Source organism: Cricetulus griseus, assembly GCF_003668045.3.
Source record: "Cricetulus griseus strain 17A/GY chromosome 1 unlocalized genomic scaffold, alternate assembly CriGri-PICRH-1.0 chr1_1, whole genome shotgun sequence".
NCBI lineage: Eukaryota > Metazoa > Chordata > Mammalia > Rodentia > Cricetidae > Cricetulus > Cricetulus griseus.
Window position 1 is genome coordinate 207655270 of NW_023276807.1, and position 16410 is coordinate 207671679.

A 16410-nucleotide genomic window follows, 5' to 3' on the forward strand; every position below is an offset into this window, starting at 1 on the left:
CAAGGTGAGCAGAAAATACAGCCAATTCAGTTGTTTCATAAGCAATCTGAAGTACTGTGGCTATTCTGGTGAGGGTGATTCAGTAACTTTTCAAGCTATAATGTGTGTGACTATTAAGGTCTTCCCTGCTTGGAAGTTCTGAGCTCTATACTTTATGTATCTTACTTTATCTATTCAGATCTTCCAAATTTCAAAATTATAAGCTTCTGCATAATTATTATTATAGAGAAAGTGAAAGACAAAGACAGTATTCCTATGTAACATGTACCAGGAAATCAGGTAGAGATGAGTGAAATCTCGTGTGAATTATTTTCTTGATCAAAACAAAACATGATCTGTTCAGTAAACAGACATTGTATAATGCTTTATTTTGAAAAAAAAAGACCCATGTCTTTTTTTTCCCTCATTGTTTCCAGTAGTATATTTGAAGTGCATTTGCAACAGTTTCAAAACATGGAAGTAATAATTCAACTCAGGCCTTTCTAGTTTCTTGGGTCCACATAATCTTCCATGTACTTGAAATATGGTCTCATCATGTTCCCTCAGGATTTCAGTGAACCTGCCCTCATTTTGCTTCAACCTCTAAATTGCTGGATTTATAGATCCTCAAAGGCTGCATTCTATTTTTCTGGGTGTCTTTTCTATCTTTGGCATCCTCCATCATTCTGAGGCTCAGAAACTAAGTTTCCAATGTGGAAATGAGGTCAGGTCCCTATATCATCTGTAGTTTGAAAAACATGAGAGCTTAAAAAGATACTTATTGTTAAGACCTCTGGATCTCTTCTTAAAACTATATGATTATTAGTCCATGAAAAAATACATATATGCATGAAATAATTAATGGACACAGGATCTATGAATGTGAAATAGAGTAGGATGAGTTATATAGGGAGTTTGAAGAGGTGAAATGGAACTAAGAAATGTTACTATATTATCATTTGAAATATAAAAATAATCAGATAAAAAGTAAGACCAAACCAAACCAAACCAAACCAAACCACACAAGAATGAAAGAATGACAAATTTGATTTGAATTATTTTGTCTCTGCTATTTATTTATGTGAACTAGGACACATTATCAGTAATTCTGAGACACCTTAACTGTCATTTGATGACGTTTTAGTGTTTTTTGTATGTACTTTCCTTCTCATATAAGTATTTTTATATATTGATATAAATTACTACTTCTAACTTTCAATTTTTGGTGTCATAGAGCCTAAAGGGTCATTGCCACAGATCTGAAATAAACAATAAAAATTTTAGGCATTAAGTTGACCCTTTTACCTCTCAGAACACCAACTTCCACATATTGGTTTCCTTCACATTTTCATTTATTCTAGTTCAGCAATGCCAACTAGAAATTTATGAAAGATCATTTTTTTTGTAGTTTGATTCTGTGTTATGGAGTTTTCGGTCACCTAATGGTATTAAATAGCTGTACTATTGGATTATTAAAATCGTTAAATCATTTCCACCTGAAGAGCTTTTCTTCCAGGACTTTCTGTAGGGACTGGATTAGTGGATATGCATTGTTTAAATCTGATTTTGTCATGGGTTATCTTGTTTTCTCCATCTATAGTGATTGAAACCTTTGCTGGGTATAGTAGTCTGGGATGGCATCTGTGGTCTCTCAGTGTTTGTAGGGTATCTATCCAGGACCTTCTGGATTTCAGAGTTTCCATTGAGAAGTCAGGTGTAATTCTGATGGATTTGCCTTTATATATTTATTTTTCTTTGCTGCTTCTAATATTCTTTATTCTGCATGTTTGGGGTTTTGATTATTATGTGACAAGGGGACTTTTTTGTGGTCCACTCTATTTGGTGTTCTGTAGGCTTCTTGTACTTTCATTGGCATGTCTTTCTTTAGGTTGGGAAAGTTTTCTTCTATGATTTTGCTGAATATGTTTTCTGTACCTTTGAGTTGGGTTTCTTCACCTTCTTCTATACCTATTATTCTTAGGTTTGGCTTTTTCACAGTGTCCCATATTTCCTGGATATTTTGTGTCAAGGATTTGTTGGACTTAAGATTATTTTTTGGTCAATGAATCTATTTCCCCTAGTGTATCTTCAATGCCAGAGATTCTGTCTTCCATCTCTTGTATTCTGTTGTTTATGCTTGCACCTGTAGTTCCTGATTGTTTACTCAACTTTTCTAATTCCAGCATCCCCCCAGACTGTGTGTTTTTTAAATTTTCTCTATTTCAGCTTTCAGATCTTGCACTGTTTGAATTGTTTCTTGTAATTTTTGGTTTGTCATCCATTTCTTTAAAGGATTTTCTCGTTTCCTCTTTTAGGGTCTTTATCATCTTCATGAAGTTGTTTCTAAGTCATTCTCTTCTGCTTCAACTGTGTTGGGATGTTCAAGTCATGCTGGCATAGACTCTGGTGGCTTCATATTGGTTTTTTGTGGTTGAATGTGTTCTTCTTCCCATCTCTTCTTCCAGTGGGTGCAGGTGGGGTCTCTTCCTCTCTTGGTGGGTACAGGTCCAAGGTCCAATGGGTGCTAGCAGGTCCGATATTCTGATGGGTCCCACTGTGACTGCAGGCAGGTCTGAGACACTCCCTCTCCTGGGGGGTGGGGGCGGGGGCGGGACTAGGACAGCAATGTCAGCCAGTTTGTAGTTGCTTGGTCTGCCTGGGGATGAGTGGACCTGCCGGCAGTTCCCACGCCAGGAGATCCCAGAGTCGGTGGAACCATTGTGAACAACATTTTTGATTTCTTCCAAAAGATGTCCAAGAAATAAAAACACAAAGAATGGAACATCTGTACCAGAATTTCATTTCATTCAACTCTCTGAGGATCTAGACCTGTTCTCTTCGGCCTATTCTTGTCCATGTACATCTTGGCCCTGTTTGGAAACCTGCTCATCATCCTGACAGTAAGCTCTGACTCCCATTTCCACACACCCATGAACTTCTTCCTCTCCAACTTGTCCATGGTTAATACTGGTTTCATCTCCACTACTGTTTCAAGGGTCATTGTGGACATCCAGACTCACTGCCCACTCTCCTATGTGGGCTGCCTGACACAGATGTCACTGTTTATAATATTTGGAGGTATGGATGACCTGCCCTGGCTGTGATGGCACATGATAGGTTTGTGACCATCTGCCACCTTCTGCATTATCAGATCATTATGAATCCCAGTCGCTGTGGTGTCTTACTTCTAGGTTCTTTTCTCCTTAGCCTTGTGGAATTACTGCTGCACTATGTGGCAGTATTACATTTTTTCAACTATGAGGACTTTTTGGAAATTTCCAACTTCTTCTGTGACCCTTGTGAAGTCCTTAAACTTGTGTGTTTTGATACTTTCACCAAAAATGTAGTCAGATACTGTGTGGGCACTCTCATTGGGTTACTTCCTATTTCAGGAATCATCTTCTCTTACTTTAAAATAGTTTCCTCCATCATGAGATCATCATCATCAAGTGGGATACAGAAAACATTTTCTACCTGTGGGTCTCATTTGTCCATTGTTTGTCTGTTTTATGGAACAGGACTAGGGGTGTCAAGCTAAAAAATAAGAGATGTGGTTCTGTTCTTCAGTTTGTGGTAAACCTCTGCTCCAATTAGCATGGCTTCCCAGAAGGGGGATGCCCTGCAGGCAGGATCATGCACTCTTGCTTGTCCAGCTCATTGCCAGCATTAGAACCACTGTTGATCACATTGAAATGGGGGACCCATGGGATGACTTCAGGTTTGCCAGCCAAGTCAGATGTGAGGGTACAGGGACCCTCCCTTTTCCACAGTACCAGCTTTTCAGACAGCCAGGCACACTTTCAGTATGGCCTTAACACCAAATTTAGATTTATTTTCAGTGCTGTCCATCTTGGTGATTTGTTTGTCCATCTTCTCTTGTTCCACAACATTCCCACTCTTTCTACCTGGAGCAGGTATAGTAGTGTTATTGATATGTTCAAGAGCCTAGGAGAACTCCTTCCCTAGTAGCAAGCGTAATCATTGTCATGGAGTTCTAGGGCCTTGTGCGTGTCAGTGGTGGCACTACTGGGCACAACAGCTTGGAAGAGATCTTTTGAGAAGCAGAGATTAGTCTCAAGAGGGGGTACCCCGAGATCAAAGATCTCTTTGGCACAAATCTTGATAATAGACATGGTGAATTTCTGGCCTTTGGATTGCTACACAAGAAAGGAACAGGTTTCTGCAGACACAGAAGAAAGCATTGCATAGATTAATAATAAAAATAAAAATAGAATTACTAATGAGCATCCAAACAGAAATACAACTGGAAGTGAAAATTCAGTATGTCAACAAGTACTTCATGCTAATCTCTTGAGAACATTCAATGTTCTCTTCTGCTTCTTCCATTACCCTCAGGGATTCCTTAGAGATTGCAGTATTGTGGACCAGTATAAGTAATCACCAGCTCTGTGCATTGAGTTTCTAAGGTTACTTAATAGTAATTAGTCATCAGGTCCCTCTAGGTCGTCAGCTTGATCTCTGTAATCTAGGACTGTATAACCCTGTTTGCTCTTCCTACAACATTCTGCATCAGGAAGCTTTTCTATTATGTTCATTTCAGGATTCAAGAGTGAGCTTGAGTCATCACCAGTAAAAAAGCAGGGGAGGTTCATAATATTCACCACCCTTCATCATGACCACACAAGCCCACAGTTTATTCATGTAAGTTCTGAGGGAATTGAGGATGAAGAGGAGACTACAAGAATGATAATTTCTTCCTAATCATATGAACTATGATAATTTTGGGTAGCATTATGGTATAATAACTCCAATAAAAGCCTCTGTACTGGGATTTTATGTTCTTAGTTATGATGGAAGTCCTCAAATTCTCATCGACTTATTTCCAGTGTCTCTTCCCCATACTCCTATGGCCAATGAGAGCAGAAAACATGTCTGACTATATTATTTCATAATTAATGTAAGTACTGTGGCTATGCTGGTGAGGGTGATTCAATAACTGTACTTTGGAAAAAGGCAAGATGGGAATGTGACTATTAAGGTCTTCCCTTGGTGGAAGATCTGAGCTCCATATTTTATGGATCTTACTTCATCTGAATAGTTCTTCCAAATTCCAAAATTATAATCTTCTGCATAGGGTCAAGTAGAAGCGAGTGAAGACTTGTGTGAATTACTGTGTCTGACCAAAACACAAAATGAACTGCCCCTTAAACAGACATTTCATAATGCTTTATTCTATCGAAATAAAATAGTCCCATGTCTTCTTTCCTTTCTGGCTTCCAGATACTTCATAATGGAATGCTCACCTCTGGTGTGTGCACTGTGTGTTGTATTTCGAGGTGCATTCGAAATACAGTCTCAAAATATTGAAACAACAACTTAACTCAGGCTTTTCTAGAATCCTTGGTCCATATTTGTCCTCAGCCACTGAAGTGCCTGATTTACAGATATACAAAGACTGTGTTCTATTTTTCAGATGTTTTTGTTATTGTACTGACAATATCCTCCATAATTCTGAGGCTCAGTCACTAAGTTTTCAGTGAGAAAATTAGGTCAGGTCCCTATGTCATCTGCAGTTTCAAAACATGAGAGCTTAAAAATATATGTGCTGTTAAGCTCTCTATGTGTCACCTTAAAACTATATGATTAGTAACCCATGAAGATATAAATATGTCAATGAAATAACAATGAACGGACACAGAAGCTATGGTTGTGAAATAGAGTGGGGTAAGTTATATAGGGGGTTAGAAGAAGTGAAACGAACAGAGGAAATGTTACTATATTATAATTAGAAATATAAAAATAATCAAATGTAAAGTCACTTCAGACCAAATCACTTCAGAATCAAAGAATGATTTATTTTGAATTATTTTTTCTATGCTATTTATTTATGTGAGTTACAACACATTTATTAGTAATCGTGAGACACCTTAACTGTCATATGACCAAGTTTTAGTAAGTATATTTTTGTATGTATTTTCCACCTAATATAAGTATTTTTTGTATATTGATATAACCTACTAACTCTGACTTTCATCTTTTGGTTTCAAAGGGTCTAAAGAGTCATTGCCACAGATGTGAAATGAATAATATATATTTTAAACATTAAATAGCCTCTTTCTCCTCTCAAAACACTGACTTCCACCTGTTTGTTTTCCTTTACATTTTCATTCCATTTTGGAATGTGAACTAGAAATTGATCCAAAATAATTTTTTAGTGTTTGATTTCATTTCATGGATGTTTTGGATCATCAGATGCTATTTAAGAGCTGCATTATCGGATTATCCAGAAATTGTTGTATATATTCTCCCCAGAAGATAAAAGTATGCAGAGTCATAAAAAGAAATGGAAGGTCAGTTTTGTGTATTGTGTGAAAACACACTTTAGATTTCACATAATACTATGGTCCAGTGCCCTTTGGAAACACTACACAGTAAACTCATATTTTCTATATTCATAGGATGCTAAATATAGACAAATAAATCCAATGCAAATTTTATCATTTTGCAAATGGAGATGGGTTGCTATTCTTGGTTTGTATGAGCATGTGGTATGGAGAAAGTCATAAATGTTCGCTTGTTTCTCTGTTTCCCAACCAAGGCCACTGTTTTCACCATTGGAGACAAATAGAAATATTTTGAACAAGAGAGTGCATCCCATATTGCATTATCTTTGTTGATTTCACCATTTTTAATGGCACATATTAGGAGCATGTGTTACATGGGAAAAGTTGGAAAATCAGATGATACTGCAAAAGCAGATGATATTTATATGTGACAATATCATAAATACAAGAGTTTATAGTGTAAAACAAAAAAGTGATTAGAGTACCCAGGTGACTTTTTTTTGTTGTTGTTTTTTTGAGACCGAGTTTCTCTGTGTAGCTTTGGAGCCTATCCTGGCCCTCGCTCTGTAGACCAGGCTGGCCTCGAACTCACAGAGATCCACCTGCCTCTGCCTCCTGAGTGCTGGGATTAAAGGCGTGCGCCACCAACGCCCAGCCCAGGTGACTTTTTTTTAATGGAACAACTAACTGATGAATACTAAAAGACACAGACATCTATTTTTGCAAGTCTGGCTGTTAACATTTTTTATAAGGTTACTAAATAGCTACTGGTATAAATTGAGGAAGACAGACTAGCTTTTGGATGATCTAAGTAATTTTGTGACAGAATTAACAATCTGCTCAGGTGAAATCACTCTGCTACTTAAAGATTAACAAGGGAAGATTATTTTGGTAATAATCCATGCCTGGTCCTGGCTCATGCACAAAAGAAATTCAGACAGGGTCAGAAATCTCTGTTTGCTTTAATAGTTTCATAGTTCCAAGTTTCATTTTGAGTAAGAACCATGTTTTACAGATACAGAAATTCCAAATTTGGTTGTTTGAACAAATGTGGAGAATTTTCAATGTATACTATTTTGTCATAGTTCTCTGGAGACAGACCAGGACTATTTTGACCATACAGCTGTCAATCTAGTTTATCCTGGAGAATTGTGTTCTCCCTGATAAGACAAACGGGGGCACCCCCTCAGCTAATTCTACTTTATGTGGTTTAATATTTCCTAAGCAACTTATAGGTACTTCTTAATATCAATTTATTATTCTCAGTTTTTTAGTTTTTCTATATAAATATAGAACCTAAAAACTAATGTCTAGACAGATATGAGGTAGTGATTCAGCTAATGCCTGTGCAATAGATATGGGTAGTTCACAGAAAGACTTAGAACCACACTTAAATGTGAGGAAATTCATTTGAGGGACAGCATGTGCTGTGTTGCATACTAGTGAATGAGTATCAAGTATGCATTCAGTTAATTTAAAATGGTGGTATATACGTAATTCAATAGGTATTTATACAGATATATCATTGGAAAAATCTGTCCCCTGAATTCCTATCAACCATTGAGATAGATGAAGCAGACAAAAAATCATGCAGAACCACTAAGAAGTCAAAGTTCATCATCACAATTCAAATTTCTGTAAAGTATCACATCTGACATACATATTATAAAATGCTTATGATTTAGTCACGGTGAGTTTCTGGTAAAAGTATTATTGCTTAGATGGTATTAATTGATTACTTTGTAATGCCAGAAAGTATTCTAAGTCAGTAGTTTCTAACCCAGGTTGAATTAAGTATAATCTAATATTTCCCATGTACATATTCTATTTCAATTGGCTTATGAAGTCCAAGGTCTTTTTTCTTTGACTTAAAAAATTAATCTCCATTTGTCCATGATTTTGCTTCACTAATATTATTTGTATTGTAAAAGTCTGTTATATTTTAAGCAATTCAGTGTACTCTGACCTAAAAGTGAACCTGAAATTTCCACTGTAGCTGCAGTAAGAACATGGACATCTATGCACCAGGCCTGACTCACATGGGAATCACTTTACTCTTGGCAGAGTTGGGGACAAAAATTAGGGTTCTGGGTCAAGCTGGCTGCACTTCAGAAAATCATTAACATTGATTAGGCATAGGAAAATCATGTTTTAATACAAGATATTTTACAGAGATTATTTGGAGATGATCTTTCAAAATTAGCTTTGTAACATAAATTTCAATTGTATTAATTGACATTTCATTATTTTCCCCATCAGTGGAGAATGCAGCAGTTGTGGATAGAAATGTTCTGTGAGAATGTGGATTTAACTAAGACATATTTACAAAATTTGAAATATACTAAGATAAATAAGAGATACACATACAAATGGTTTAAAAAATCTAAATAATTCATTAACAAAATTTAAATCCCCCCAATAGAGAACACTTTCTTAAGTTACAGAAAAAAGAAAACTCTAGAAGATGCTGGAGCCTGAAAATATTTTTCTATGTAGGAGTCATAAATTGTTATTTAGAGACTAGGACTAGTCTGGAGGTCTGGACAATCTATGGGCCCACCGGTAGTGGATCAGTATTTACCCCTAGTACACAAATGAACTTTGGGAGCCCACTCCACATAGAGGAATACTATCTCAGCCTAGACACACAGGAGAGGGTCTAGGCCCTGCTCCAAATGATATGACAGACATTGAAAATCCCCCATGGAAGACCTCACCCTCCCTGGGGAGCTAAAAGGGGTTGGGATAGGAGGTTGGTGGTGGGCAGGGGAGGAGAGGAAGGAGAGGGAACTGAGATTGGCATGTAAAAGAAGCTTGTTTCTAATTTAAATAAAAATCAGTTCTAAAAAATAATAAAATAAAAAAAGGTAGCACATGAGCTAAGAACAAAACACTTTTTAGAGTATGGCATTTGCCACAACTGAGCAATTTTTAATGATGTTACAATAAGCTTGAGGAAATAACTGATGTTTGTACTTACTAGACTCAAATTTTAAAGATGGTCTGTGTGCATGCTGGTACCATTGTTAACAACATTTTTGGTTTCTTCCAAAAGATGTTCAAGAAATAAAAGCATGTGGAATGCAACATCTGTACCAGAATTCCACTTTATTCAACTCTCAGAGGATCCAGATCTACAGCCTGTTCTCTTTGGCCTATTCTTGTCCTTGTACATCTTGGCCCTGTTTGGGAATCTGCTCATCATCCTGACAGTAAGCTCTGACTCCCATCTCCACACACCCATGTACTTCTTCCTCTCCAACCTGTCCATGGTTGATATTGGTTTTATCTCGACCACTGTCCCAAGGGTGATTGTGGACATCCAAACTCACTGCCCAGTCATGTCTTATGTGGGCTGCCTGACACAGATGTCACTGTTTATAATTTTTGGATGTATGGATAGCATGATTCTGGCTGTGATGGCGTATGACAGGTTTGTGGCCATCTGCCACCCTCTGTATTATCAGGTCATTATGAATCCCAGTTGCTGTGGTGTCTTATTTCTAGGGTGTTTTCTTCTAAGCCTTCTGGATTTACTGTTGCACTATGTGGCAGTATTAAATTTTTCCAAATGTGAGGATTATATTGAAATTTCCAACTACTTTTGTGACTCTTCTGAGCTACTGAAACTTGCCTGTTTTGATAGTTTCACCAATAGCATAGTCAGATACAGTATAGGCACTCTCTTTGGGTTACTTCCTATTTCAGGAATCATTTTCTCTTACTTTAAAATAGTTTCCTCCATCATGAGATCATCATCATCAAGTGGGAAACACAAAACCTTCTCCACCTGTGGGTCTCATTTGTCCATTGTTTGCCTGTTTTATGGAACAGGATTAGGGGTGTTCTTCAGCTCTTCTTTGTCCATTTCCCCAAGAAATAATGCAGTAGCCTCGGTGATGTACTCTGCAATCACACCTATGTTGAATCCCTTCATCTACAGCTTGAGGAACAAGGACATTAAAACTGCTTTGAGGAATATCCTTAGCTGAGCATTCTAATCGTTGACATTCCTTAAACATTTACATTTATGTATTTATGTATTAACTGTACATGTATTCCCTGTTAATGTCTCACACATTATCACTAACTGATGCTTTACAATATTGCATGAAATAGTGATGGTCACTGGGGTTGCACATATGGTGAATGGGTGCTGTGGTGGTTTGATAGAAAATGGCCCCCATAGGGAAAGGCACTATTTGGAGGTGTGGCCATGTTTGAGGATGTGTGTCACTGTGGGGGAGGCTTTGAGGTCTTTTTGCTGAAGCTCCGTCAGTGTGACAGCCACTCTACTTCTTGTTGCCTGCAAGATGTAGCACCCTGAGCCTCAGCACCACATCTACCTGCACACAGTCATGTGCCCAGTCATGATGAGAGTGAACTGAATCTCTGAAACTGTAAATGAGACACTCTAATTAAATATTTTCTTTATAAGTGTTGGCATGATCATGGTATCTCTTCATAGGAATAGAAAACCCCAAATGAAGACAGAAATTGGTACCAGGGACTGGGGTATTGCTGAGATATGCCAGACCATGTGGTTGTTTGGAGGAATTGTAAGAGTATTTTGACATCATATGTGGTTATGCAAAGTTTGGAGTTTGCCCTGATGGTTTTTGGTCTTGCTTTGGCCCATTATTTCCTCACTATGCTCCCTTTCTTGTGTTTGGAATGATAATGCATATCCTGTTCCATGACATGTTTGAATTATGTGACCTGATTTTTGATTTTGGTTTTTACAGGGGCATTCTATTTAAGAGATTGCAATGCATCTCAGAAGAGACTTTGGACTTTAGGACAAGTTTGAGGCTGTTATAGACTAGGGGGATTTTGGAAGTTGGACTAAAAGCATATTTTGCATCATGATATCGATATAAGCCTTTGAGAGTCAGGTAGAGGAATGTGGCAGTTTGAAAGAAAATGGTCCTCAAAGGAAATGGCTCTATTAGGAGGTGTGGTCTTGTTGGCAGAAATGTGTAACTGTGAGAGCAGCCTTTGAGGTCTCTTTTGTTTAAGCTTCCCTCAGTGTGACAGCCAATTGACTTTCTGTTCTCTGCATGATAATATGGACTGAACCTCTGAAACTCTAAGTGAGTCACCCCAAGTAAATATTTTCTTTATTAGAGTTGCCATGATTGTGGTATCTCTTCATAGAAATAGAAAACCATAACCAAGACATGTAGTTTTGTAAGTGCACAAAATTTGAAATTCGAGAGATGAATCTGTTCCAGGAATGAATTGTGCACATTGTTGAATAACCCCTTGTTGTGGAACATTCCTTTACACAATGTGAATATGTGTCACTGCTATTGGTTTAATAAAGCACTGACTTGCCATTAGTTAGGCAGGGAGAGGTTTGGTGGGACTTCTAGGGACAGAGAACTCTGGGAAGAAGTGGACTATCCAGTCAGTCACAGAGGAGTCAGGACTGGCAAAATACAGATGAGATAATGAGCTTGTGGAGGAAGGTAGATTTAGAAACAAAGGGTTATTTTAAGTTATGAGTTAGTTAGAAACAAGTCTAAGCTAAGGACAAGTTTTCATAATTAATAATAGTTCTCCGTGTCATTTTGGGAAGCTATGGTCCTGACAAAAATTCCCCTGTCATCCCTTACAATATGAATGTAATCAACCCCTAAAAGCTATGCACAGGAGCCAATTGAATGATGTCATTCTGCTGAGATTGTGTTTCCGGAATGACAGAGAACCAGGCCTGTCAACCCCACTGTCTGAACTGAACAGGACCTGAACAAGGAAGACAGGAATATACATGCTGTTTTGGAAGAGGAAAGGTTAGTAGGACTCATCCTATGGCAAAGAGCTACAGGCAAAAAAGGAATTCTGAGAACAAGAGAAATACCTACCCATAAACCCAGCTCTACATAAAGTACTAGAAGGAGATCTCCAACCCAAGGAAGTTAGCTTCGTCTTTGAAAATACAGGCAAATCCCAAAGAGGGAACACACACACACACACACACACACACACACACACACACACACACACACACACACACACACACTCTACCACCACCACCACCAACCAAACCAAAAAATAACAGGAAATAACAATTACTAGTAATTAATATCCCTTAATATCAATGGACTCAATTGACCTATAAAGATACACAGGATAACAGAATGGATAAGAAGACAGGATCCATCCTTCTGCTGCATACAAGAAACATACTTCAACTCAAAGAGAGGCGTTACCTAAGAGTTAAGGGCTGCGAAAAGATTTTCCAATCAAATGGACCTAAAAAGCTATCTGGTGGAGCTATCTGTAGGGGAATCCTGTTTAGAGGTAATGCTGATCATGCCAGCTTGGGGCTGGACATGGTGATGCCAACTATGCTCACTTGGGGCTGGACACAGGTGTCGCTGCCCATGCCTGCTTGGGTGTGGTCAGACTGACATAGGAAAGGTTTAAGTAGTTAGGAGCACCCATGCGGGGCACCTTCTCTCGCTCCCTGCCTCCTGGCTAAGCAGACTGGTTTGAGTACTATTTCTTACTAAACTACCTGTTATTCAGTCTAGATCTGGCTCCACCTTGTGATTAGTTATAGCTATCCTAATGTTTAACAAAATAGACTCCAAAGTAAACGGAGTCAAAAGAGATGATGAAGGACATTTCATATTCATCACAGAAAAAATCCATCAAGATGAAGTCTCAGTTCTGAACATTTATGCCCCAAATAATAGGGCACCTACATTTGTAAAAGAAATATTAGTAAAGCTCATTTCACACATCAAACCACACACATTAATAGATTTCAAACCCCCCACTCTCACCAATGGAAATATCTACCAGACAGAAACTTAATAGAGAAATAAGGGAACTAAGAGATGTTATCACTCAAATGGACTTAACAGACATCTATAGAACATTTCACTCAAACATAAAACAATAATCCTTCTTCTTAGCACCTCATGGAACCTTCTTTAAAATTAACCACATACTTGGTCACAAAGCAAATCTTTTTTTTTTCATTTTCTTTTTCTTTATTAGTTCAAATTAGGAACAAGCTTGTTTCACATGTCAATCCCTTCTCCCTCTTCCTGTCCTCCCCCTCACCCCCAATATACCCTCCACCCCATCCACCCTCCACTCCCCAGGCAGGATAGGGCCCTCGACGGGGGCTCCCCAAAATCTACCACAGCATCCTGGGCCAGGTCTAGGCCCTCCCGTATTGCGTGACTCAAGAGACAATCCATAATCTGTAAGGTCAAGATATCTTTATTGAGATAAATGCCAGCCAGAGCATGCCAGGGGCAGCCAAGCAGCGAGGCCAGAGAGAAGGGGCGGGAGAAGGGGCTTCCATGAGCTCTGTGGCCCCTTAAGAGCCCATGCCGTATCATCCTGACCTCACCTTGACCACACCTTGACAGGCATGGTCAGGCACACCTGTAGCCAGCAACTAACAGGCGTGGCTTACTGTCCCCTACAGTCCCATGTGTCCAGGCCAAGAGTGCATCCCTTCACTTGGGATGGGCTCTCAAAGTCCCTTCGTATACCAGGGAAAGAGATGAAGAAGGTCATTTCATATTCATCACAGGAGAAACCCACCGGGAAGAAGTCTCAATTCTAAACATCTATGCACCAAATACAAAGGCACCAACATTCGTAAAGGAAACATTATTAAAACTCAAATCACAAATAAGACCTCACACGGTTATAGTGGGAGACTTCAACATCCCACTCTCACCACTGGACAGGACCACCAGACAGAAACATAACAAAGAGACAAAGGAACCAACAGAAGTTATGACCCAATTGGGATTAACAGACACCTATAGAACTTTCTATGCAAGCACAAAAGAATATACCTTCTTTTCAGCATCACATGGAACCTTCTCAAAAATCGACCACATACTCGGCAACATAGCAAACCTCAACAGGAACAAAAAATTGGAATAACACCCTGTGTCTTATCAGACCACCATGCTTTAAAGTTATAATTCAACAACACAAATTGCAGAAACCCTACCAACTCATGGAAATTGAACACACAATTGCACCATTCCTGGGTCAAGGAAGAAATAAAAAAAAGAAATTAAAGACTTCCTAGAATTCAATGAAAATGAAGACACAACATACCCAAACTTATGGGACACTTTAAAAGCAGTGCTAACATGGGGAAAGGCCTAGGCCTGTCCCAGGATGATGTGGTAGACTTTGGGGAGCCCCTTTTGAGGGCCTTACCCTGCCTGGGGAGTGGAGGGGGGATGGCTAGGGGCAGGTGGGATGTTGGGGGGGAGGAGAGGGAGTGGGAGAAGGGATTGACATGTGAAGCAAACTTGTTCCTAATTTGAACTAATAAAAGAATAAAAAAAGCAGTGCTAAAAGGAAAGTTCATAGCTCTAAGTGCTCACATGAAGAAACTAGAGAATAGTCACACCAGAGTGTTGACATCACAGCTGAAAGCTCTAGAACAAATGGAAGCAAATTCACCCCGGAGGAGCAGATGCCAGGAAATAATCAAACTGAGAAATCAATAAAGTTGAAACAAAGAAAACAATTCAAAGAATCAATGTAACAAAGAGTTGGTTCGTTGAGAAAATCAACAAGATAGAAAAACCTTTATCCAAACTACCCAAAAGGCAGAAAGAGAACATGCAACTTAACAAAATCAGAAAGGAAAAGGGGGACATAACAACAGACACTGAGGAAATCCAGAGAATCATCAGCTCATACTTTGAAAACCTGTACTGCACAAAATTCGAAAATTTAAAGGAAATGGACAATTTTCTGGACAGATATCACTTGCCAAAATTGAATCAAGAACAGATAAGCAACTTAGATAGACCTATAACCTCTAAGGAAATAGAAGCAGTTATCAGAAGTCTCACAACCAAAAATGCCCAGGGCCAGATGGCTTCAGTGCAGAATTCTACCAGAAATTCAAAGAAGAGCTAATACCAATACTTCTCAAATTGTTCCACACAATAGAGGAGAGGTTACCTTAAATGCCCTCTCCTGATAATGAGATTGACGAGTAATTCATATGCCATAGTATAGCATTCATCCAGCAGCTGGTGGAAGTAGAAGCAGACACCCACAGCTAAACCTTGAACTGAACTGAAATCCAGTTGCAGAGAAGGAGGACTGATGAGCAAAGGGGTCCACACTAGGCTGGTGAAACCCATAGAAACAGCTGACCTGAACAAGAGAGAGCTCTTGATCCCCAGACTGATAGCTGGAAAACCAGCATGGGACTGATCCAGACCCCATGAACGTGGGTGTTAGTAAGGAGATCTTGGAAATCTATGGGGCCTCTTGTAGTGGATCAGTACTTATCCCTAGCATAGGAATGGACTTTGGGAGACCATCACACATGGATGGATACTCCCTGAACCTAGACACAAGGGGGTTGGCCTAGGTCCTATCCCAAAGAATACGGCAGACTTTGAATATTCCCTATGGAAGGCATCACCCTCCCTGGGGAGCACAAAGGGTATGGGATAGGTAGGGTGTAAGTTGGGGGGGCAGCAGAGGAGGGGAGAAGGGGAGGGAGAGGGACCTGGGAGTGACATATAAAATAATTTTCTTTCTAAGAAAAAAAGAAAAAAAGACGATGTCAGGAAATGGAAAGATTTCCCATGTTCATGGATAGGTAGGAATAACACAGTCAAAAATGGTCACATACCAAAACAAATCTACAGATTTGATCCAATCCCTATCAAAATCCCAACACAATTCTTCATAGACCTTGAAAGCACAATAATCAGCTTCACGATGAAAATAAAAAATCTGAGTGTATCTAAAAAAATCCTGTGTAATAAAGGAACTTCTAGAGGTATCACTATCCCTGATTTCAAGCTCTACTATAGAGCCATATTAATGAAAACAGCTTGGCATTGGCATAAAAACCGATGTGTGGATCAATGGAATTGAATTAAAGATGCTGACACTAATTCACATACCTATGAACACCTGGTTTTTGACAAAGAAGCCAAAATTGTACAATGGAAAATAGAAAGCATCTCTAACAAATTTTGCTGACATAACTGGAGGTTGGGATGTAGAAGAATGCAAATAGATACATATCTCTCACTCTGTACACTTCTCAAGTCCTAGTAGATCAAAGACCTCAACATAAATCCAGTTAGACTTGTAGTGGGTA

The 16410-nt window shown here is 38.9% G+C and overlaps 1 protein-coding gene and 2 pseudogenes across 1 annotated transcript; 2 read left to right on the forward strand and 1 right to left on the reverse strand.

The window, feature by feature from the left end:
• Positions 1 to 2834: 2834 nt before the first annotated feature.
• On the forward strand, positions 2835 to 3517 carry LOC113832182 (annotated as a pseudogene).
• LOC100755776 lies at positions 3514 to 4112 on the reverse strand (annotated as a pseudogene).
• A 5246-nt stretch (positions 4113 to 9358) lies between these two features.
• On the forward strand, positions 9359 to 10276 carry LOC100772278 (olfactory receptor 18-like). The gene has a single exon (XM_027386505.1). The coding sequence runs from the start codon at positions 9359 to 9361 to the stop codon at positions 10274 to 10276; it is 918 nt and encodes a 305-aa protein (XP_027242306.1).
• The last annotated feature ends 6134 nt before the right edge of the window (positions 10277 to 16410 follow it).